The sequence below is a fragment of the Juglans microcarpa x Juglans regia genome, chromosome 3D (genome assembly GCF_004785595.1).
Source record: "Juglans microcarpa x Juglans regia isolate MS1-56 chromosome 3D, Jm3101_v1.0, whole genome shotgun sequence".
In the NCBI taxonomy this organism is placed as follows: Eukaryota; Viridiplantae; Streptophyta; class Magnoliopsida; order Fagales; family Juglandaceae; genus Juglans; species Juglans microcarpa x Juglans regia.
In genome coordinates, this window is record NC_054598.1 from 26,034,397 (window position 1) to 26,058,558 (window position 24,162).

General features: G+C 38.3%; 1 protein-coding gene across 8 annotated transcripts in view; it reads left to right on the plus strand.

Annotated features, from left to right (window-relative positions):
- LOC121256304 (protein VAC14 homolog) overlaps positions 1-24,162 on the plus strand; it is a 25,791-nt gene continuing 1,629 nt past the window's right edge. For 3 of the 8 annotated variants that reach the window (XR_005938967.1, XR_005938968.1, XM_041157048.1), the window contains exons 1-20: positions 2-418; positions 578-691; positions 831-896; positions 7,616-7,705; positions 7,799-7,918; positions 8,037-8,065; positions 8,199-8,341; positions 8,438-8,532; positions 8,790-8,876; positions 9,055-9,162; positions 9,340-9,431; positions 9,638-9,719; positions 13,166-13,231; positions 19,348-19,416; positions 19,639-19,754; positions 19,881-20,001; positions 20,334-20,495; positions 20,620-20,790; positions 22,779-22,847; positions 23,484-23,780. Coding sequence is in view for 6 of the 8 variants with exons in the window: in XM_041157048.1 (XP_041012982.1) it covers positions 329-418; positions 578-691; positions 831-896; positions 7,616-7,705; positions 7,799-7,918; positions 8,037-8,065; positions 8,199-8,341; positions 8,438-8,532; positions 8,790-8,876; positions 9,055-9,162; positions 9,340-9,431; positions 9,638-9,719; positions 13,166-13,231; positions 19,348-19,416; positions 19,639-19,754; positions 19,881-20,001; positions 20,334-20,495; positions 20,620-20,790; positions 22,779-22,847; positions 23,484-23,780 (2,187 nt within the window). In the remaining 2 variants the exon portion in view is untranslated. Of the gene's footprint in view, positions 419-577; positions 692-830; positions 897-7,615; positions 7,706-7,792; positions 7,919-8,016; positions 8,066-8,198; positions 8,342-8,437; positions 8,533-8,789; positions 8,877-9,054; positions 9,163-9,339; positions 9,432-9,637; positions 9,720-13,165; positions 13,232-19,347; positions 19,417-19,638; positions 19,755-19,880; positions 20,002-20,333; positions 20,496-20,619; positions 20,791-22,778; positions 22,848-23,483; positions 23,781-24,162 lie in introns of those variants that run through there. The other 5 variants (XM_041157052.1, XM_041157050.1, XM_041157051.1 and 2 more) reach the window with 5 other exon arrangements.

Here is a 24,162-nt window from a genome sequence, read left to right on the forward strand (position 1 = left end):
TCAGACCAGACTTGACAGTTGACGCAAACGTTTTACGAACGGAAAAAAAATGAAACTGTGGTCTGTGGGAGAAAGTAGACTACGTAAAATTTTCCCGATTTCTTCTACCCTTTTTCCTAGATCTGAAACAGTCAAAGTTAGGTCAGTTTCCAAGTAACAATTACGATTCCATTGTCAATTTAATCGGTCCGTGATCTTTGGAAAAAGAGGAAAGATTAAAAACCCTTGAGATGTTCTGATTCGAGCAGGAGAAGACCCGAAAACGAGTTTGAGTTTGATTACTGGGGGAGAATTCAATTGGAGAGACTTCGAAGGGGTGGGGTTTACTATGACCGACGCGTTCTCTGTGATTCCCGCCTCTGTGCTGCGCAATCTCTCCGACAAGCTTTATGAGAAGCGCAAAAATGCCGCTCTTGAGGTCCCCTCTCTTTCTCTCTGTGGTTTTTTCTTTCCAATTTGCTCAGTCTTTGTTTCTAGGGTTTTGGGTGGTTTTGTTGCATCTTGGAGGACTTTTATGGATAACGTTTGTTTCTGTTGGATATATATATATATATGTATGTGTGTATGTATGTATTAGGTTGAGGGAATTGTGAAGCAGCTTGCAGTGGCTGGAGATCACGACAGGATTACGGCGGTGATCAATCTGTTGATCACAGAATTTACATATTCGCAGCAAGCGAATCACCGGAAGGTATTTCAGTGAATTAGAATGAGTAATGAATTGGTGAACTTGTTTGGAACTTTCGTTTAAATGCTATGGGGTTTGCATTGGATTTTGATTTGTACTCAATGAAATTTGAAATTTGGTTGCATTATTTTCTATGTTGTAGGGAGGATTGATAGGCTTAGCTGCTGCAACAGTTGGGCTGACTGGTGAAGCGGCTCTACATCTCGAGGTAAGGGGTTGGAAACAAATTTCTAAATGAGCCTAATCTCCGTAGAAATGAGCTTTCTGTAGCAGTCTTTTCTTAGAATTAAACACGATTTAAGTTGAATGTTGTTAATCTCATCCAGTGAGAGGCATGGACATGTGCAAAGCAGTGATTCTGGATTACTGGAATACTGAGTTTTTGACCTGCGGATAATATTATTGCGTGTCCAGTAGGTGGAAATGATGCGTGGTCCTATACCTTAGTATCATAAATTGGAAGAGGTGTGCTTGTTTTGGTCCTTTTACCAAAATTGCTTATGGAATTATGAAATGGTTATTTTGGCAATGAACGTATGTACATGATGAGACTCTTATGTGTTTGGTGCCTCATTATTTGACTTGGAGAACAGGCTTTAGCACTTGTAGGATGGGATGAGTCTGTTAGGGATGGTGAATTGGGCTTGCTTTCAGTCATTGTTTAATTGTACTGGGAGTAGCGATCCCTCTATAACTTATTTACTCTTTTTAAGCTAATATGGATGTGAAATGCCCCAAGGGAGCTCAAGCTACATTTGGGCCCACACTCTGAAAGGACTAATTAATGGTACAATTGGAACATTTTAGAATCATTACAAAGAATAAGAACTTCTTCGTCTAAAGTAATGTGAGATCCTATTGCCACCTATACTCACTTAGTACGGGGTATCACAACCTTTCCCCCTCTTAAATTTCCGATGTTCTCATCATAGGTAGCATTGCTCAAGTCCCACACTTCTAGTTATGATTGATTTTGTTACCATTTGTAACACCCCAAGGGGGTCTAACCCAAATCCGGGCCCACATTCCAAAATTACTAGTAAGTGGTACAATTGGAGCTTCTTGGAATCATTACAAAGAGAAGGAAATTCTCCCTTCTAAGCAATGCGGGATCCCATTCACACCTATACTCATCAGTCAGTTGGGGTATCAGAATCTCCCCCTTAAATTCCCGATAGTCTTGTTGGGCCATTTCATCATAAGTGGCTCAACTCATGGTCAATATCGTCACCATCATTAATAAGAAAATCCTTAGTCTTATTATCCATGAACTTGTTCGGAAGTACTCTAATGAAAGGAACTTATTTCTAAAATATGTTCCTATAGCATATTGTAGTATTTGACCAAATAGCATTGTCCAATTACTGCATAACCTATTACTAAAATACCCAGAGGGGGATGGGGCTAGGCATAGTGAAAAGGGATTTCCATGAGATGAGAAATCAAAATGATTACCCTACACGAAGTTTGTGAATAAGTGATTGTGCGCTAAACAAGATGTATTTTTTTTTTATATAAATAAAAATTTATTAATATCAATATGCGTAGCCAAGTATACTGGATGTATACAAGAGAAAATACCTAGCTAGAGAGCAGAATTAGATATAAGGAAATCATGAACATTAAGCTCGTGATAGGGAGATGATTCGAACAAAGCCCAAGAGTGAGAAATTAGAAACCTATCCAATCTAGACCAAGCCCAATCGAATGACCATATGAACATCCTCCAATCTCTTGCTTGGGATGAAGATGCACCTCCCACGATCTCTCACTTGGGAACCGGGTAATGTTGAAGCCACCACCAATGCAACAAGGCATGTCCTACCAATCCAGGTTTGGCCCATAGACTCCGGCCAAGCCCACTCAAAATCATCTACCGCTTTTTCTAAAAAGAGAAATGATATTTGTAGTACTAGGATGAGCAAGACTCACGCACTCCATTTGAAAAAAGTGGGTAAATCTGGGATCCACATGAAAAAATCATTTTTTTAATGGCTCACTTTTTTTTCAAAAGGGGTACGTGGGACTTGCACACCCTATATCTAACATTATTCTTCTTAGATATTGATTTTGTTCCAAGTAAGTGACCCACCTCAATTGCAGTGAGTAGTGCTGTGAAATGGTCCTCAAATCCTCCACATGTAATCCATATTCCTCCTCGCAAGGCACCAAGGACAACCACACCATTTCCTCCACACCATCTCATCCATACAAATACCACACCTCCTCAACAGCACCATTGTTGTTGTCACTACCTTGTTCGAAACTTTGTGTTGATCCACAAGGTGCCTAAAGAGATATTGACAAATTGGTTCTCTTTGTCATGGGTGGTGGGGCCATGGTCACCATTTGAAGTTCTGGTTTGGCAGCAAACCCAAAAAAATCCCCCCAAGTGTCGGCAACACATCAAGTTCCTTCACCTTCGATGTGGGTGTCATTGTTTGAGAGAGAAATTGACCAGGGGTGTGCCATGCCATTCATCGGTGATCCTTTATGTGTCACTCTGACAGACCCTACTCCTCCCCAAGCCTTGGCGTTACACCTTTTTCCTTCAACTCCGGTGTGGGTACCATCGTATTGTCGAAGAGAACATTGACCAGGGGTGTAGCACTCATCGGAAAACTTTTGTGTGCCACACGTGGTGGGGGGCAGTCCATTTCAGCCATCTCTACGCCAATACCCTATGTAGAACCCATTTCGAATATAGATGGCTGATTTTTCTTTTGATCCACCACATTCTCTCGTATTTGGATATAGAAATTGGGCCAAACCCAACTTCCTTTTTCCCTTTATCCAGTTTTATGGAATTCGGCCCATCTTTGATCACACCCATCCCACTCTTTTGTGTAAATGACTTATGCTTTGGGCCTATCTTGGGCTCCTTCTTATTGGGCCTTATAGCCTCATTACCACCTCCCGAAAGCAAGTCAAGTTTTGTAGATAACAAGGCAACCGCCGAAAGCAAGTCAAGTTTTGTGGATAACAAGGCAACCGCTGTCTTCAATTCGAGAAGTTGGTCTTGCATCTCTTTTAGTGTACTTTGCATCTCTCTTTGGGCCATACTGCCATTTGGAAGACCAAAACCATCCCTTGTTGCATAAGAAACGGTTCTTAAGCTTTTAGAGGAGTCAGACCCCTTATGCCTTGGGTTATGTCCATGTGTGATTTGCGGAGGCTTCAGACCAATTTTGCAGTTCCCCTTCTTGCCCCTAGTATCTAATTGAGTCACCGAACCATGACTCGTATTCAGAGCTACCACATATGATCACCTTGCCACTGTGGTTGCCCTTAGGTCTTTTTGCTTAACCTCCATATTGTTGTTTTCATGATCGGATGTGTTCTTCTGGCTTTCCCCTCATGACCCATCATCATGAATGGGGAAAGACAGAGTGGCGAATTTGTGTAACTCGACAACAAATTTCTCCCAACCAAGACCTTCCGGAATGACTAGAATAACCTGCCGGCTTCCTCCGCCATATTCGGTAATAGTTGAATATCTACCATGTACGTTGGAGCATTCTTGAGCCACAAAGGCTCTATTTCCGTTGCGCATGGGTTTGATGAATTTTGGTTGTCTCTCCGCTTGGAACATTGCTTCCACTGTATCCACCAACCACCCTATACCACTACGACTCAAAACAATGGACTTCTAACCCTTATGCTCTTCTCCAAAATTTTTATTGAGGACCTCCATGTTTCTGGTGAAAACTTGAAAGCCTTCGATTCCATCCAAAAGCGCACAAACTAACCCACAATAATATGTGATCTAAAGTAAGGAAAAAGCAGAATGAAATAGAGAACTATTTCTGGCAATCATCACCAAGAATAACCAGATGTATTGAACTCATAATTCATTAGATTCTTTTAATGAATGCCAACTAAATATCATAAGTAAATTTCTCGTGGTTGTTCAATCATTTGATATCCAGAGTCACTCTTTGATAAATGATCGCTATGAGCCGGACTCAATAGAATTTGATCAATCCTTTGTCGTTAGGGTGGAGAATTGAACCAAGAATTCTTTTTCTATATCATCAATCCAATCATTGTTCATTTTTTTTTTATCAATAAATGGATCTTTTTACTTGTATGACGTATATGTCTCGTATTTTTTGAAAAAGCGATTCGATTGATGGGATTTGGTATTATACTTATAAGATCGATAAGATTGATATTCAAATATTTCTTCTTAGAACGTATTGATTTGACCCTACAGGTGGGACGAATTTGGATCCCCTAGAGCTCTTAACCGTCTCTAGAGCCTGAGATAGACACATCAAGGGAACCCCACAATATTTCTAGTTGCCAATTAAATTTCTCTGGCAACACTTAATGCTCAATAAATGATATTGGGGGGGGGGGGAGGGGGACCTTAAATATGGAAGTCGGTAATAGACCTTAAATATGGGGGGGGGGGGTGTGTGTGTGTGTGTGTGTGTGTGTGTGTGTGTGTGTTTGGAGAGGGGGGGGGGGGGGGAGCACTAGAGAGGTGAGTGGGGCTTATGGAGTGGGAGTTTGGAAGCATATTAGATGAGGGTGAGGGGTTTTTACTTGTCACACCAGACTTATGTTGGGAGATGGTTCTAGAATTAAATTCTGGAGTGACCTTTGGTGTGAGGATAACGTCCTTAAGGATTTATTCCCTTCAGTTTTCAGTATTGCTTGTGAAAAAGAAGCTTCAGTGGTTGATGTTATGGTACTATCTGGGGATTAAGTCCAATGGAATGTGAACTTTAGGAGGGCTGCCCATGATTGGGAAATTGGTAGCTTTGAGGATTTTTTTCATCTTTTATACTCCATGTGGCCGAACATACAAGGAGTTGACAGGTTGTGGTGGATACCAATAAGTAAAGGCATGTTCTCGGTTCGATCTTTTTATAAGTCTCTCACACAATCGCAAGACAATCAATTCCCATGGAAGAAGATTTGGCGAAATAGGGTGCCTCCTAAAGTGGCATTTTTTGTTTGGTCGGCTTCCTTGGGTAAGATTTTGACGACGGACAACTTACAAAATGGGGGTGATCATAAGAGACTGGTGCTGCATGTGTAAGAAAAGTGGTGAGACTGTGGATTATCTTATACTGCATTGCGAGGTTGCTAGAGAGCTATAGGATGATGTGTTCTGCAGGTTAGAGCTACCTTGGGTCATGCCTACCACAGTGGTTGAGCTCTTGGCCAGCTGGACAAATCTAGGAGGAACCCCCAAATCATAGTTGTGTGGAAAATGGTGCCTATTTGCATCTTGTGGTGCCTATGGAAGGAGCAAAATGATTGGACATTTGAAGACAAAGAACGCTCTTTAGAGGAACTTAGATCACTCTTTGTTAAGACATTATTTTTATGGGCCATAGCTGTAGATTTTAATGGCCTTGGCATTCATGACTTTCTTGTTTCTTTTTCTTCTTCCTAGATAGGTGTTAACTCGTGTATACCTTCTTGTGTACTTGGGCTAAGTCTATTATTATCAATACAATCGTTTACTTATAAAAATAAATAAATAAATAATATAGGGTCCACTTCGCATATGTATCTCTTCCACTCACGAACTCTAGGGAATTTCTATCCAAGTAGGACTACCACCCCATAGCATGTTGCCACCAAAAGTTGGATTAACTAATGTACTCAATAATGGCGACCACCATGTGCAAAAGAAGAGCAACCCAAAGAGATATCAAATGGCCTATTTCTCTTGAAAACAATTGTTTGGTAGCTTGGAGGAATGAGATATATGATCTCTCTCTCTCTCTCTATGTAATGCCTCAATGGAAGGCCCAAATCACATGACCTATACTCTAAAAGGATTAGTCAATGATACAATTGGAGCTCCATTGGAATATTATGAAGAGCAAAAACTTCTCATTCCCAAGTAATGTGAGTCCCATACACCACCTATCCTTATCCTTATCATATGGGCCATCACTCTCTCTCTCTCACCCCCCTCCCTTCAGAATATTGGAGTTCTTGTGAGATGGATTATTTTGGAAGTTACTTTGGATTTTATTTTTGTTTAATTTGGATTCCTATATTTATTTATAAAATGTTGGATTAACTAATGTACTCAATAATGATGTCACCATGTGCCCTTGTCCAATTCTGACTGTTAAGATGGATATAAAATGGGTCTTGTGTCACAATCTTGATGGTTGGATCCTAATGGAGGGTGCGAATTGTTAGCTTTTGGTAGAAAACTAGTTAAGTGGGAGTTGTTATGAGCAACCATCCATACATAAAGGGCATTTAATATTATGGCTTTTACCTCTGATTGTCAACTCATAGTCATCAAAGGTTCAGGCATTATGTTCCTACCAAATATATTACATTAAGCATAGAGGGGCCATCCTCTAAACTTCTAATTTCTATGATTTTCAAAAGGTTTTAACTAAAAAGCTGATAACTTCAATTGCTGGGGGCATGAACTACTCTTACCTCAAAAGTATTGAATATCTATATCCATAAATACATAGCTATGCTACAGTGAAGTAGAAGAAGATTGAACTTGCTCTGCTTATACTTAGGCCTCGTTTGGATGTTGAGATGAGAAATATGTGAATAGTAGTAAAATAGTATGTGAATTGTAGTGAAATAGTTTGAGTTAAGATGTTTTATGGAGTTTTGGGAAAGGAGAGAGAAAAAGTTGAATAAAAAAATGATAAAGTTAAAATATTGTTAGAATGTAATTTTTTAATATTATTTTTGTTTTGGGATTTGAAAAAGTTGAATTGTTTTTTGTTTTTTGTAGTTAAAATACTGAAGAGGACCAATCTACTGTTATTCTTTGTCCCTAGAGGTGTTAGAGTTTTTAATGACATAACTGTGGTATATTTGATCAAAAATTTCACTGAACATATAATTCTTCCTTCTTCATTCTTTATCTCTCATTGGCATTATATCCATAATCATGCTTTCACTTGTGATCTATTTTTCCAGCAAATTGTGTTGCCTGTGCTTAATTCTTTTTCTGACCAAGATAGCAGAGTTCGGTATTACGCTTGCGAAGCATTGTATAATATTGCAAAGGTGAGGTTGGATCTATAGAATTATAATGAGATTGTTCCTCTGGATGTGTCTTGGGCTTTATACGTTATCTTTTGCTGATGGCCTGATGCACAGGTTGTAAGAGAGGATTCCATCATATTCTTTAATCAGATTTTTGATGCATTGTGTAAGCTCTCGGCAGACTCAGATGCAAATGTACAGAGTGCTGCTCATCTTTTGGATCGGCTTGTGAAGGTAAACAATTATTCAAGTATCCTCCCTCTCTTATCTTTTGGATTTTTCCCTGTAGTTGTCTGAAAATAGGCTTTCTTTTTTGTCAAATCAATTCTCAGATTTTACTATAATGAAACAGGACATTGTTACTGTAAGTGATCAATTCAGGTGTGCCATCTTCTTATTCCTGTTTTATACCTTTTATCTCTTCTTTTATAAGATTCCATACATCTTTTGAAGAGCTTGTCAACTGCTTTAACATTGTAACTTACCCAGCTTTACAATGTTCTTTTTTCCTCAGCATTGAAGAATTTATACAGTTGTTGAGGGAAAGAATGAACGTCCTAAATCCCTATGTCCGGCAGTTTTTAGTAGGATGGATCACTGTATTGGACAGTGTTCCAGAGTTTGACATGCTGGGTTTCCTTCCTGATTTTCTGGATGGTATTTGTTCCATTATATATAGCTGATAATTATTTTTTATATCTCCTCTTTTCTTGAAATGCATATTGGACTTATCACATCCTCGATAAACCTCAGGTCTGTTTAATATGTTAAGTGATTCTAGCCATGAAATAAGGCAACAAGCTGATTCAGCTCTTTCGGAATTTCTACAAGAGATCAAGAACTCCCCAGTAAGGCTTCTGCTAATGTTGAATCCCTATACTTTCTGTCTGTAATTTTCCATGATTGGGTAACTTGCCACTGGATTTCTTTTGTGTGGCATTATGTTTTTTGTTTTCCTCTGATACTGTTTGAGCCCTAAGATTGTTGCATTTTGACTTGGGGTTTGAACAAATATTTTTTTATAATGCATCAGTGCCAAATATTTTGTCTGAGACAATATTTGTTCATTTGTAATTTTCTGACTCGAGCAGTGCTACTCTTGAAGTCTGTAGATTACGGTCGCATGGCTGAAATACTGGTGCAGAGGGCAGCTTCACAAGATGAATTTACTCGGTTAACAGCTATTACATGGGTGAGTGGAAACACATTACGAAGTTAATCTGCTATGGTTTAATCACTACAACCATCTGATATAGTTGTCTCTAATTGTAGATCAAGTATTGGTATATTTTCTAAATTTCCACACAGCACTCTGATTTATTGCAATTTAATTTAATTTTGATTGCATTTATATACTTTTTGTTGTGCAGATAAACGAGTTTGTAAAACTTGGTGGGGACCAGCTTGTTCTTTATTATGCTAATATTCTTGGCGCCATTTTGCCCTGCATATCTGATAAAGAGGAGAAAATTAGAGTGGTTGGTTGTTTTGAGCTTTCCCTTTTTCGTTTTTTATTTATTTTTTAGTTGGGGGTAGGGGGAGTCATTTCATTTTCATTATTTTATTTTATTCCTTAATTATGAAATGTTGCTAACTAGTTTAGCAACGAAGTCTTTATTTTCCCTGTTCCACTAAATACACCATATTTGTACAAGGTTGCTCGTGAAACCAATGAAAAGCTTCGTTCAATCAAGGCTGATCCAGCTGAAGGATTCGAAGTAGGAGCAATCCTCACTATTGCAAGGAGGTGTAGTTTTTGAAACCTGGGAAAAATCTGGGCTTGAAATGTAACTAGAGATTTGTATTACTATGGGCACTATGTATCATGTTTCCTCATGTGGAACCATAACAGAAGTGCTTACAATTGCCCCTTATTTATCTCGATTATGATGGTTAAAAGGATTACTGTATGGAATGATTTTATGATGATCGCTGGCTATTTTGACTGATCAGGCAATTGTCTAGTGAATGGGAGGCTACTCGAATTGAAGCATTGCACTGGATTTCAACTCTTTTAGAGAGACATCGCATGCAGGTAACTTCCCAGCTATGAATAATGTGTATACCAGAGTGTGTTCATGTTTAACTGTCTTTTGACATAAATTTGGACGGTTATGCTCTGTTGAGGGATGTGCCATTTAACCTTTTTCAATTGGTTTCTAATCACAATTGACTCCTTGAAAGGTCTCTTGGGACTTAAGATTGACCTAAATCTATTCTATGCCTTTTTTGTTTGCCTAATTGCCCATCTTAGCTTCTTGTCATTCTCTCATCATATGGTTTAGTCCCCTTGCTATTTATTGGGGGTAGTATGTTAGTTTTGTGCAAGATACTTGGTTAGTTTGATGGAAAATGCTTGGTCTACAAAGAAAATTTTCAAAAGTTTATAGACAGATGTGATTTGGTATGGTACATTAGATTTTGAAACTTTTTTTTTTACTATAAAGTAAATATGACATCACATTAAGCTAGATCAATTTGTAAACTTTATTTTGTGAGATCTCTTTGTAGACCTAGTACTTCTCAAGTTGATTTGGGGTTAGTTGTAGGGCTTACATTTTTTACACAACCTGCAAACGAGTTCATAGGGTTGACCCAATTGACCTGACTAGCAAAAAAAAGGCACTCGGGTCAACTTATGCCCTAAGTGACCTGCCATGTGAGTTTTTGCTAGAATTTAGTTTTGGGTTGAAAAATATATCACTATTTAAATATTTTCTTAAAATTTTCTTGTATTTCGTTTGCCTTTTTATTCAATAGTACGAGGGAGTAATTTTTTGTGAATATTTTTTCTTTTTCTTTTTTCAATGGTTCAAACCCAACTACATAAACGGGTCAAATGGTCGTATCGGGTCAACCTGTGAAACAAATGTTCAGGTTCGGGTGATTGAACCTTTTAATTATTGGTTGAAGTTTATGTCAACTCAGAAATGACCCAAACCTGAATGACCTTACCTGAAATCCACATGATCCGATTGACAGCCCTAACATGGGTGTTTGATGATGGGTTGTCATATAGGTTGTTTTTGGGATTTTCCTATGCTTTCCTTTATATTATTTAATGTCCAATCTTCTTTGCATTATGTGTATAAGGATCAGAAGTGGGATAGATACCAAGGCATATGATGACAGTCTCATTATATAAAATATTGGCAGTCGCGGGGAGGCTACTCTAGAAATTTTATTTCAAGAGCACCTATTGAGAAATTATGTAAATTAAGTACATTATGTATTATTAAAACAATCGAGCCTAGAATATATTAAGGTAGACTCTCCCTCTCTTCTTCGTTTTCTCTCTCTTTAACTTTTTCTCTCCATACAACCAAAACTTTGATGAAGAAAAATCTTTTCTTTTCCTTCTGGTGATTTTCTGGTGCATGTAGTGGTGAGTTAGTGTTTGATTTTAGTGAGTTATGGGTACTGCAAAGCAGGTTGTCATTGAATCTAAGGTTTTTGAGGTAGGAAGGGATGGTAGGTTTGTATTCTTGACTGAGAAAGGATGGAAGGTGGTGAAAGAGATTAGACTGGGGCTAGGCACGACAAGCTGGTTCATCAAAGCCTTGGAGGATTGCTTGAAGGCTGCAAGGAAGGAGTTTTATTCTGCACATAGGGAAGGAGATAGGGGCTATGTAGCATAGAGACGCCACAACTCAAGAGGATTCTTCATGGCACTGATGGAGTATAATGGAGGTGGGTATTGGAACTTCTTATTCATACCAGAAGGTAGGGAGGGAAGGGGTTGGAGGAAGCTGGTGGAGGTTATGAGGGAGGCTGGTTGTACAGGTGGTCCTGTGTTTCAGCCACCACAACAACCACCATTTCGGTCGTGCCGGGAGGCATTGCTACCCAAAGGTAGTGTTAGGGGTGGCCATAGCTCTGACACCTCGGCATGCTTGAGAGTAGGCCTGCAAAGGAGTGCTGCCGCTTATGTAGGAGATCCTCTAGGAAAGGGAAGTTCTCGGTACGCTCCTTCTATGACTCTATTACTATGCAACAAAGGCACAATTTCCCTTGAAAGAACATATGGAGGAGTATAGCACCAACCAAGGCCGCATTCTTTGTCTGGACAATAGCTCTAGGGAAGATTATGACCATAGATAATCTTAGACGACGTGGCCTTATAATCACGGATTGGTGCTGTTTGTGCAGAAATAGTGGTGAAACGATGGACCATCTACTTTTACATTATGATTTTACTCGAGATATTTGGAAGTACTTCTTCAGCAGAATGGAAATAGCTTGGGTAATGCCGGGTAGGGTGGTGGAACTGTTAGCAAGCTGGAGAGGGATCACTGGGACACCACAGATTGTGGCCGTGTGGAAGATGGCTCCAATATGTATTTTTTAGTGTATTTGGTGTGAAAGAAACGAGAGGCTTTTTGAGGATCATGAGCGCTCCTTGGAAGAGTTTAGGAGTTTTTTTCTGGAAGACTTTGTTTTTGGGGGCCACTGCTCTAGATTTGAATGGCCTCAACTTCCATGATTTCCTTGTAACTGTTTCTAGTTCTTAAATAGGTGTATTCACATGTATACTTCTACTGTACCTGGGCTATGCCTATCTTCTTATCAATGAAATAATTTATTACTTATAAAAAAAAAAAAAAAAAAACAATCGAGCCCGAGTATTACTATAAGGCTTGTTATAGAAAAGGGGCAGAACTTGAACATACTGCAATTTGCTTTGGAAGCTTGGCTTTGTGCCAAACTAGGGAAAGAGGCTTGTAAGATTATACTTTTCAAATGCAAATCTGGGATTTCATGCTTCCTTTAGCTTTTAGTAGGAAACATGACGATGTATCTGACATTGGAATAGATTGCAATTGATGTAATGTGTGGTCCATAAGTGATAAATTACCTTTTCCACCTTTCAACTTGCGTGGACTTTTGTGGAGCCGAGGGCCTATCATGGACTTGTCAGTATCTGGCGACTAATTATGAATTTTAGCTTTAAAGTTCGAGGAGGTGCTTCGAAGTGTGTTTCTTACCAAACCGTGATCAGATGTTTGCTCAAAATTATTATCGCTAGGAACTAATCTTGAGCATATATTTAATGGCTTGTGCGGAGTGAAGCTCCTTTTTCTTATTGATTGGCTCAGCTCCTTTGCAACAACTGTGCTTAGTTCATTTGCACCTGTTGGAGTATGTTACAGGGAGAGATATGAGTGGCATACGTGGTACATATGCGACATGGCCTCTGGCTAAGTCATTCTTAAGAAAAACACATGAAACCGCCCAACCTGGTTATATATAATTCATTAATTTCCATTTATGGTTTATATTACCTAGAAAGGATGGAAAAATAAGTGATGGATCAAATCAACGGATGAGGCGAAAGTTTGTAACAACCTAGCTTTACCAATTAATTACTGAACCATTTCTCCTAGTTTACTTCTTTGGCTCAGAATTTCTGTTTATAATTATCTGTTGACTCTTATGTTTTGGTTTCTATAGGGTTATAATTTGTTTTTCTACCTGCAACAGGTCTTAAGCTCCCTTGGTGACATATTTGACGCCCTTCTGAAAGCACTATCAGATCCTTCTGATGAGGTAATCCATTCATCCAGATTGTACATTTTTGTTTTGTATTGTTTTGTCAAGTTGATTTTTCTACAGAATTGGTAGCACTGTTTTCCTTCTCCTTATTTGTACTAATGTCACTTTTCTTTGCTTGGGCCTCTGGGATTAGCTATGAGTTTAGAGTGAGTTGATTCTGCAAAGATGGCAGTTGAAAATGTTGTTGAGGGGTAAAAAGATGAGGCTAGATTGCATGTTCTGATTGTGGGAATGCCATATACTGGAGTATTATTATCTAGGTAAAGTCAATGGCAATTTTTCCCCCTATTAGTGGCCAGACTTGATAATGTGCAAGTTTGTGGAGTGATCTTTCAGCGAAGATGATGTGAAAAAATGAGCAAATAAAAAAGGGAATGTATGGAATTTGCAGTTGCCAATGAGGGAATTGACATAATTCGTAACCTCTTTGCAAACTTTCAGTGATATGGATACAAAGATGAATATGGAAAATGAATCCTACCAAAAAGTTGCAATGTGTCCCCTTTGTTAAGATATGACTGTTAAGATTGTATCACTTGCCTTTTTTCATCTATCTTAACAGAAAAATTGAAGAAGGGTGCTAATTTTTGGTAGTTGGAGGATGTAATGCATCAATTTTAGTAGTCAGGGTGTATAGTGTAAAATGCATATTAGATAAAGGGTGGAAAGTGTGTTTTCCCCTTACAATATTTCACTAGATCATTTGCTTATAAAAAAAAAATATATATATATATTTTCTGTGTACTTGGGCTATGCCTTTTTCTATTAATGAGGTTTTATTTTATTTTTATAAGTAAACGATTGTATTAATAAGAAGAGGGATGCCACTCATCATCTCACACCACACACCTTATCTATTTTTATTTTTTTAATTTTTAATTTTATTTTATTCTTACTAAACTAATTGAGTTGTTCTACTCATCATCCATACACTTCATACTTGTTATGGGAAAAAGGAAAAAAAAAAAAAAATTAAAAAATGTGTGGTGTGTGAGATGCTTAAGTAGAATTTTTCTAATAAGAATAGGCATAGCCGAAGTGCACAAGATGGTATACAAGAGGTAACACCTATTTAGGAAGAAGAAATGGAAACAAGAAAATCAAGAAAACCAAGGCCGTTAAAATCTACAGCTATGGCCCATAGAAATAAAGTTCTAGCAAAAAGTAATCTAAATTCCTCTAGTGAGCAGTCCTTGTCTTCGAGTATCCGGTCATTACGCTCATTCCTTAAGCCCCACAGGATACATATAGGAACCAACTTCCATACAGCTGTGATTTGTGGAATATCTCCTAAATTTGTCCAACCACTGTGGCAGGCATAACCTAGGCTAGCTCTAACTTCCTGAATACATCATCCCATAACTCTAGCTACCTCACACTGCAATAGAAAATAAGCTACAGTCTCCCTACTTTTCTTGCACATATACACCAATCCACTATAATCACTTTGCGTTTCCGTAAGTTATCCATCGTCAAATCTTACCCAGAGAAGTTGTCCAAGTAGAAACTGCCGCATTTGGAGGCGCCTTATTTTGCTAGATCCTTTTCCTTGGAAAATGATTATTTTGTGATTGTGTGAGAGACTTATAGAAAGAGCGAATCGAGAATGTACATTTTCCTGCGGGTATCCACCACAACGTGTCAGATTCTTGAGTGCTCGGTCTCATGGAGTATAGAAGACTAAAGAAATCCTCAAAGCTGCTTACTTCCTTCCCACTCTTGGGCCACCCTAATGAAGTTCACATTCCATTGACTAGGTCCTCAGATATCTCCATAAAATCAGCCATGAAAGCTTATTTCTCACTTGCAATCCTGAAAATTGAAGGGTATGAGTCCTGAAGGGTGATATCTCTGCACCATAAGTTGCTCTAAAATTTTATTCTAGAGCCATCTCCCAACACAAGTCTAGTGTGACGAGCAAAAATCCCCACTCTCTTCTAATGTGCTTCCAAACACCCACTCCATAAACCTTATGTACCTCCCTAGTACTCCAATCCCCCTCCCCCAACAAACCTCCATATTTGCAGTCAATCACCAACAACCATTTCCCAAGTAAGGCATAATTGAAAATCCTTAGATTTCTAATTCCCAACTCACCATAAGAGATTGGGGAGCATACCGTAGCCCACTTAACCAGATGGAATTTGAAATCATCCCCTAAACCACTCCGAAGGAAATTGCGATGAAGCTTCTCAATACGGGTCGCCGCACTTCCTAGAATTAGAAATAAAGGTAAGAAATACGTTGGTAAATTGGACATAGTGCTTTTGATTAAGGTGATCCTACCACATTTTGACATTTACAATCTCTTCCAACCTGCTGGTCTATGTTCAATCTTCTCAATCACTATATCCCAAACCAGTTTAGCCCTTGAGGTTGCTCCCAAAGGAAGACCAAGGTAATTTATGGGAAGAGAGGAGACTTTACATCCAATATTGTTAACCAACTATTTGATGTTGTGAACATTACCAATTGTCTGAAGTTTTACTTTTACTTATCCAAAACAAGAAAAAAAATATTTCACTTGGATATTTGATGATTAAGCTATCAATAGTCACAAAAGATTGATAGATATTTTAATGCTGTGGAAACACATGGGGAGCAAAAAGTTTTCAGTTAAATCTTATTATAAGGTGTTATTTGTTCAGCAGCCATTCTCTTTTCTGTGGAAGAGCATTTGTAGGGTTTTTGTGCTGTCAAAAGTTGCATTTTTTACTTAGACAGCCGCACTCGGGAAGATTTTGACAGGAGACAAGTTGAGGAAACGTGGCATGATTGTTTTGGAGTGGTGCTTCATGTGTAAGAAAAATGGTGAATCGATTGATCATTTACTCTTACATTGTGAGGTGGCTAGGGAGTTATGGGTTGGTGTTCTTAGTAGAGTTGGGTTGAGTTGGGTTTTGTCAATGAGAGTGGTGGATCTACTAGCATGTTGGAATAGGCAGCATGGTAGCTTTCAGTTGGCAGCGGCATGGAGGATGATTCTTTTGTGCATAATGTGGTGTTTATGGATGGAAGGGAATGAGAGGTGCTTCAACAACAAAGAGCGAAATGTAGAGATATCTGGAAATTGTTTTGTCTTCTTTGCTGCAGTGATTTTCGGCTATTGTCCTCAAGGGTGGGAATGCTCAGGAGTTTTTGTTTTCTTTTCTGGTTTCTAGAATGCAATTAAGTGTTTCTTTTGTATACTTCCTGTGTACATGATGTTTGCCTAGTTTCATTCAATAAAGTTTCTTGTAAAAAAAGAAGAAGATATTTTAATGTAAATTTTGCACTTTTCTTTGTTTTGTTTTGTTTTTTTTGTTTTTTTTGGGGGGGGGGGGGGGGGGGGGCTTGTTGCAAGTGTGTTCTTATTATTAAAATGTGGATGCTCTACGAGATCAATTATTTTTGGTCTTTAAATATGAGATATATGCTTTAAGTTGTATGAGAGCAATCTGCAAATAGTATGCTTGGAAGTATTCTCGTGAAGCTAGATCAGATGCTGGTACTTATACCATCTGCAGCCTTTGTTAATCCTTGTTCGACAAGTTACTTCTATCAGTACCTAAAAGTTGCATCTGGTTATGTTTAGAGTTTGCCTTGGCTATAATGATATTTGTTGGCACGAGTATCATGCATCAGAAATGCTTGTTTGGTATTATGGTCATTGACAAAATTTTCCCTCATATACTATACTAAGTGGCTTGATTGGCTAATCTTGACCTTGATATGTCGATCTACTAGATGAGATTGGTGACCTCTCTCTCTTTAGGTGTTGTGAAGTTGGTATTTTCAAAGGTCATATTCAACTCTTAAAATGCTTTTTTTTAGTAGGTTATCAAGAGGTTTTATTCATAATAAAAGGCATAGCCAAGTACACAAGATGTATACATGAGTAATACCTAACTAGGATTTACAACCAAAAAAAGAAAATTCATGGACATTAAGCCCATTAAAATCTATCGCCCCATCTCAAAGGAACAAATTGGTTGTCTATAATTCTTAAAATGCTTGTCACTGCAAGTCGAGTTCTTGACTGGCCAGTGGGTGCATTGATAGTAGATTGAGATCAAGAGAGTTGTGGATGTTGTGTAATTTGGACATTGAAAAGGTCAATGATCATGTGAATTGGGGTTTTCTAATTTATTTGTTGATGAGAGGTGGTGCATATCTTCTGTACCTTTTTTAGTATTGGTGAATGGTATCCCCTTTGATTTTGTGGTTATGTGGAGGCTTTGAGCAGGATGATATCTACTACGGTGTGGAGGGTATTCTTAACGATGAAATGGATTTGGGCTCAATAGCTCTCATCTAGGATTGCAAATATACCTTGGTGTTATGTGAGGCAAGCGAAGATCATTTTTGTTTCTTGTGCTGCTTATTCCTTTGCTTTGAAGCCGTCTTTGGTTTGAAGATTAAGTTGTCTAAGTCTGAATTGCTTCTGATTGGTAGGGTTGAGAATGTAGCTACCTGATGGAAATTCTTGGGTATAAGATCTTTAACTTTCCCGTCACTTATCTTGGTCTTCCTTTAGGAGCTCCTTCAAAGCCAAAACAATTTTGGTATGGTATTATATAGAAAACAGTGTCGATTAGTGGGAAGAAAGTAGTTGTATTTGTCTAAAGGTGGTAGAAGCACATTGATCAAGAGAATGCTATCCAAATTGCCTACCAATTATATGTTTCTCTTCCCACCAATTTTGAAAATTGCTAACCAATTGGAGAAGCTGCATTGAGACTTCTTGTGGAGAGGAATGGTGGTAGAGCCCAAGCCCCATCTCTTGAAGTGAACAAAATGTATGTTCCCCGATTGAAGTTGGTGGAATCGAGATTAGAAATATCTCTTTAACTGTACTCTTTCCAGGAAATAGCTATGATGCTATGCTCAAGAAACAGAGAGCCTTTGGAGGGTACTAGTGGACACAAAGTATGGGAGCTTGGGTGGTGGTTGGCATTCCCATGAAGTAAATGGGCCTAACAGGGTTGGTCATTAGATAAATACAAGGAGGGCTTGGGGGGTTTTCTGGCTTTCCTAGAATTTTTTTGGTGATGGGTCCAAGATCCGCTTTGTTCATGATGTAGGGTGTGGTGACCAATCTCTAAAAGATCCTTTCCCAAAGTTATTCAAAAAGCATCCAGAACCGCTTGCTCCAAAGGATGCTTATGTGGCGGGGCACTATCAACTTTCTCTTGAATCATTTCAGTGTGTCAATTCTGTCAGGGAGGCTAATGTATTGGGTGGTGGGCCTCTTCCCATAGTGCTTGATCAGTTGTATTCGAGGTGGGTGGGATGCAATGGTGAAGATAAAATTGTCAGGGGCCCATCCAATAAAGGAAGGTTCTAGGTATAGTCATATCCAATGTGTTACCTGCCCATGTTATCACCCCTTCCTCATGGAAGCTTATCTGAAGGAATATGACTCCCTTTAGAGCGAACTTCTTGACTTGGACTGTGGCTTTAGGGAAGATTCTTACCCTGGATAACGTGAGTAAACGGGACATCGTAGTGATTAATTGGTGTAGTGTAGGGAAGAAGAATGGAATTTTGTATCAGTTTCTTTTGCATTGCAAGGTTGCTAGTGCCTTGTGCAATACGGTTTTTGGCATAGTTGGGATTGATTAGGTTATGCTTGCCGAGTGTTGGATCTTCTAAGATGTTGGAACGAACAATTTGGTAGCCATCAATGCACTTTATTGTGGAGAATGATCCCTCCCTTCTTGCTTATTGGGGAGTCTTTGGTGAGAGAGAAATGAGAAATGAGCATAGCTTTGAAGAATGCAAAAAGTCAATGTCAGAGCTTGTCATTATTCCTTAATACCCTTTTTCACTGGACAGTGATCCAAAACAATGTAGCTTTTTCTGTTTCTTCCTTTCAAGATCTTCTCGCCCTTTTCCCCTTTTCTAGTTTCGTGGATCTATTGTATACTTATAATGGGGTAATACTCTTTTTTCAGCTTAATAAGATTTTTATTTTACTCAAAAAAAGGAACATATATTTGGGACCATAATATGTTCAGTTCAGTGGTAGATTTCGTTACTAGATGAAGAGATTTGTTTCAAGAATGCTTGTTTGCTCTTATGGAGTCTTCAGCAAGTGCTTTTTCAAGACAGCTTGTTTTCCCTTGTAGTGGGTAAACCCCTTTTCCTACGCAGGTGTAAGCTATGGATGTCCATTTGAAAAAGCACTTGCTGAAAAGGTAAACCCCTTTACCTTTTCTTTCCACCCTAGATCTCTTTCTGTGGAGTCGTCATTTTCTTGTAACGGTATTCCTTTGAACTAAAATCTTTATCCATATAAACATACAGATAACGAATTTTGATTTAATACGTCGTCACTTTATTAAAATTTTAAACTATATGGATAAACCTTTCATGTAAAGAGTACTAAATGGCATCAAATTGTTTTCCTTCTGTTAAAGGTTGTGCTCCTTGTTCTTGAGGTTCATGCCTGCATAGCAGAAGATCCTCCACACTTCCGCCAACTTCTTGTTTTCCTTGTTCATAATTTCCGGATAGATATTTCTCTTCTGGCGAAGTGAGTTTCTTACCTTGTCTCGTTCTTGCTAAAGTAATCCTAGTCTACTTAATGATTTGTTATGAACATTAGCTTGAATATATTATTTCTCTCGTTTCATTTATTATTTTTATGTTTGTTGTTCAGGCGTGGTGCTCTAATAATCTGCCGGCTTTGTGTACTTTTAGATCCTGAAAGGGTCTACCGTGAACTTTCAACAATACTAGAAGGAGAATCTGACCTGCATTTTGCATCTATTTTGGTTCAGGTTCTGTCAATTATGTGATTATTATGTGTAAAAAACATATCTGATAATTGTATAAACCTTTATCATTGTAGTTGCCAAAGGACAAGATGATTCGATTTGCTACACTTTTCTGAAATAAAATAAGCAACATCTTAAGATTATATGCCTAGAGATAAGAAGTTGTCGTATAACAAGGATGTCATAAAACAGATCATATTTTCTTCAAATTGTCTTTTTTTTTTCCTCTTTATGTCGTCGTTATTTATATTCTTTCCTTTTCCCTACATCAAATATCTAGCAATTATGTAAGGTGAACTTTTGTTTATCCTTTTGATCTTTTCTGTTTATTTCAGACTTTGAATTTAATTTTACTTGCATCGTCTGAATTGTCTGAGGTCCGGGATCTTTTGAAAAATTCACTGGTGAATCTGGCTGGGAAGGACTTGTTTGTTTCTTTGTATGCTTCATGGTGTCATTCGCCCATGGCAATTATAAGTCTTTGCTTATTAGCACAGGTGAGTATTTTGAAATTTCCATGTAAACCATTTATTTTTTAACCTCTCTCTCTCTACTCTCTTTTCCCCTTTTATCTTCAAATATTCTTCCAGCATTAAGCGATCTTGTTTGTATGACCTTTAGGTTTTCGTTGCACTTAGTGATCATGTTTATTGTGCTTGGCAGACGTACCAGCATGCAAGTGCTGTGATTCAGTCTCTGGTGGAGGAAGATATCAATGTCAAATTTTTGGTCCAGCTGGATAAATTGATTCGCTTGCTGGAAACTCCAATCTTTGCTTATCTTAGATTGCAGGTGCATAAGTGAAAGATGAGGCTCTAACCTGCCTCACTACTTGTTATTCTGTTTCTCTTGGAATTTTCAACAAAATATTTCCTATTGTCATTATTACTGAAAAGGTCTCTTACTACTGCTGATGTCTTTCCTTTGAAAATATGGTGAGAATACATTGGGTGAGATTGTGGAAAGTGATAAGGACTAGGCTGGCTGGAGTTTGTGGAGTATGTTTCTATTAATCCAGGCACAGATTCTTAGTACGTCTGGTGGGGAGAGGTGTCATGAAAGAGTTATTTATTATTCATTAATGTTTATGCGGCTAACTCCATAGGATAATCAGGGAGTTGGATGCATTGGAATTTAAGCATTTTTTTGTCATATTGACAATTGGGATTGGCATATTGACAATTGGGGAACATTAAGTTGGAGCTGTGAGTGATGGGTTGCCAATTGTCTCTTGCATTATTGTTCAGGGTGGTGGGAATGGAAAAGTGTGATCTGATGGAAATCTTATAGGAAGTCACACGTTCAAGGTGAGGAGTCGTAAGTGTGTACTTTGTGCTGTGCGGTAATACAGTCAATTGTACTTGGTGTGTAGCGCTCCCACTAAAGTTGTTTCCCATGTAGATTTAGAAGAGTTTCTAGGAATTTGAACAATCCCATTTTCAACTGATGTTACATGTGGAAATGGGACAAGGAAGCAATAGACCATTTTCGAATCATTGTTGGTGGAATAGGTGCTTTCGATGATGGTTTTTTTCTCTTTTTGGGTGCACTGGATTAACCTTGCTGAATGATCGATATTCTGGCTTCTTTCATTGCCGGTGGAAGGTGTTTAGCTGTTTGGAGAGTAGCACCTCCATGTCTTGATGTGGAATATTTAGTTGGGATTTTAATTAAAGGAACTCTTCTAACCCCAAAGGGTTGGCCCAAGTGGTGAAGGTCTTGGTCTTGGGGTATCACTCCCTTCAAGGTCCAATGTTCAACACCTCATGGGCGCAAACAAGCCTTTGGGGCCACACCCCCTGGTGAAAAGCTGGCGATTTAACCATTTCCGTGTAGGAAAACTTCCGAGGGTGTGGTGCACGAGACTAGAGTTTACTTTGAAGGGGTGGGTCCGAAGGGTCATTCCTTGGAGTGGTTCCCTGACATAAAAAAAAAAAAAAAAAGGAACTCTTCTTTTGTGAGATAAAAAATGTGATTCCTCTCTATCTTTTTGGCTTTTTTTTTTTTGAGTTTATTGACCAGTTGAACTTTAGGATCTGGTTTGCATCTCTTTTTTCCCCTGTTGGAGGTGCGATGTTTTTTTCTCTCATTCCAGATATTACGTGCAATTAATAAACCTACTACTGAATCTAATGAGTTAAAGTAAAATCAAAGTGTTGGTTGGTCAAAGGGTGTTATTTGTATACTTCTTGTGTTTAGGGTATTCCCCCTCACGGACTCTAATGAAACTGAGGATAATTTTGTTAATTTATTCACAGTGTTAGCCTCTGATGAAAAAAAAAAAAGAGTTTTTTTTGAAATAAAGGGGAAAATTGTTGCTGAGGCAACCTCTTTTTTTGTGTCCATTAAGGCAATATTACAAGTGCAGGCACTATCACACACGACCTGATGGAAGTGTCTTTTTTTCTTTTTAGCTAAGAGGGTAGCATGCCTTATTGATGAATAAAATTATTATCCTTTCTTTGTCTTGCGAACAAACCCATATGCGTGGAAAATATTATTTTATTCCGTTGGTGTGTTTTTTTGCAAGTATATGTTATGCTTTTGATGTATTGCTAGTTGAACATTGTGTGACATATGAGCATTTTGCAAGCACTGTTCTTTGGGTTTGGATTGAAGTGGGAGTTTTGCCGTCCTGATATATCATGTTACTCTTGTACAAAGTAGGTGGTTCAATTCTTATTGCAAGTAAAGGGATATCTTTGCTTCATTTTTCCTGCATGTCACCCCAAGTTAGAGTTTGTGTGTTCTGTACCTGACCCATTATGTGGTTCTTGCAGCTTCTTGAACCTGGAAGATATATATGGTTGTTAAAAGCCTTGTATGGCCTTTTGATGTTGCTTCCCCAGGTATGGTTCCCAAAGAGGGTTTTTTTTTTTTTTTTTTTTTTTTTTTTTTTTCATATAGCTTTTTGTTATTGGTAAAAATATTCCCCTTTTTCGAAACCCACTGATACACTGAATTATGTATGTAAGTGGGTATGCACACTAAATTATGTACGCAATGTACATAAAATAAACAGATCACAGGTCTTGATTTACTTATCTTACCCCATCTTTCATAACATATTCATCAAATCATTGTGGATCATCAAATTTGGGGAATTGGAACTTGGAGTATCATGAATTAAGATGCATGATCTGTTTGCAGTTTGTGAGATGGATAGGAAAATCTGGTAACCCTCAGCTAGAACTTGATAAATTAAGAGACTGAAAACAGGAGTTGTCAAAATGTATGTGATTAATTCAACTTTGTTCAACTAGTATGATGCTCCATAAATTCTAAGGATATTAATCTTGCTCTAATGCTAGTTGCTTGGGTAGTTTTTACTCCAAAATGGAATAGAATTTTTGTGCTCTTAAGGATATTAATCTTGCTCTAATGCTAGTTGCTTGGGTAGTTTTTACTCCAAAATGGAATAGAATTTTTGTGCTTTAGTTGTGTCATTCATTCATTTTTACCTTGAATTTGACACTTGAATGCAGCAAAGTGCCGCATTTAAGATACTGCAAACCCGTTTAAAAACTGTGCCTTCATATTCCTTCAATGGTGAGCAAGTTAGGCAAACGTCATCAGGGAATCCCTATCAAATTATACATCACGTGCCAAGCGGTTCGCAAATCTCTGAGGATGAAGATGGGATCCAGGATGGTGCAAATTCACATAATGGAATTAACTTTGCTTCAAGGCTACAACAGTTTGAGCAAATGCAGCGGCAGCATCGTATGCACACAAAAGTGCAGGCACTATCACGCAACAGTTCTACCACTTCATCATCAAAGGTCTGTTGAGCTTCTCTTTGACATTCTCAGCACCGGTGAGCTTGATAATGAGAATTTTTCAGGCGATGGTGATTCAGATGAGTTAATTCCAAGAAGTGGAATGACAATTTTGACAATCAATGAGGTGCAATATTCTTATTTGTACAGAAAATAAAAGAAGAAAAATATTGAGAAATAGAAATAGTTCACTAAGCTCTGGAGGGAGAGCCCCTTCTATATCCTTTGGTTCAAAAAAGGAAAGAAAACAGATCTCAGGTCCATCAGAAAGGGATCTCCCTTTCCACTTTGATGGCAATCACAAAATGTAGCAGCAAAGATTACATACTTGTTTCTCCTTTCAGACTGGGTATGGTTGTGTGGGGCCGGATTCACAGAAGCTAAA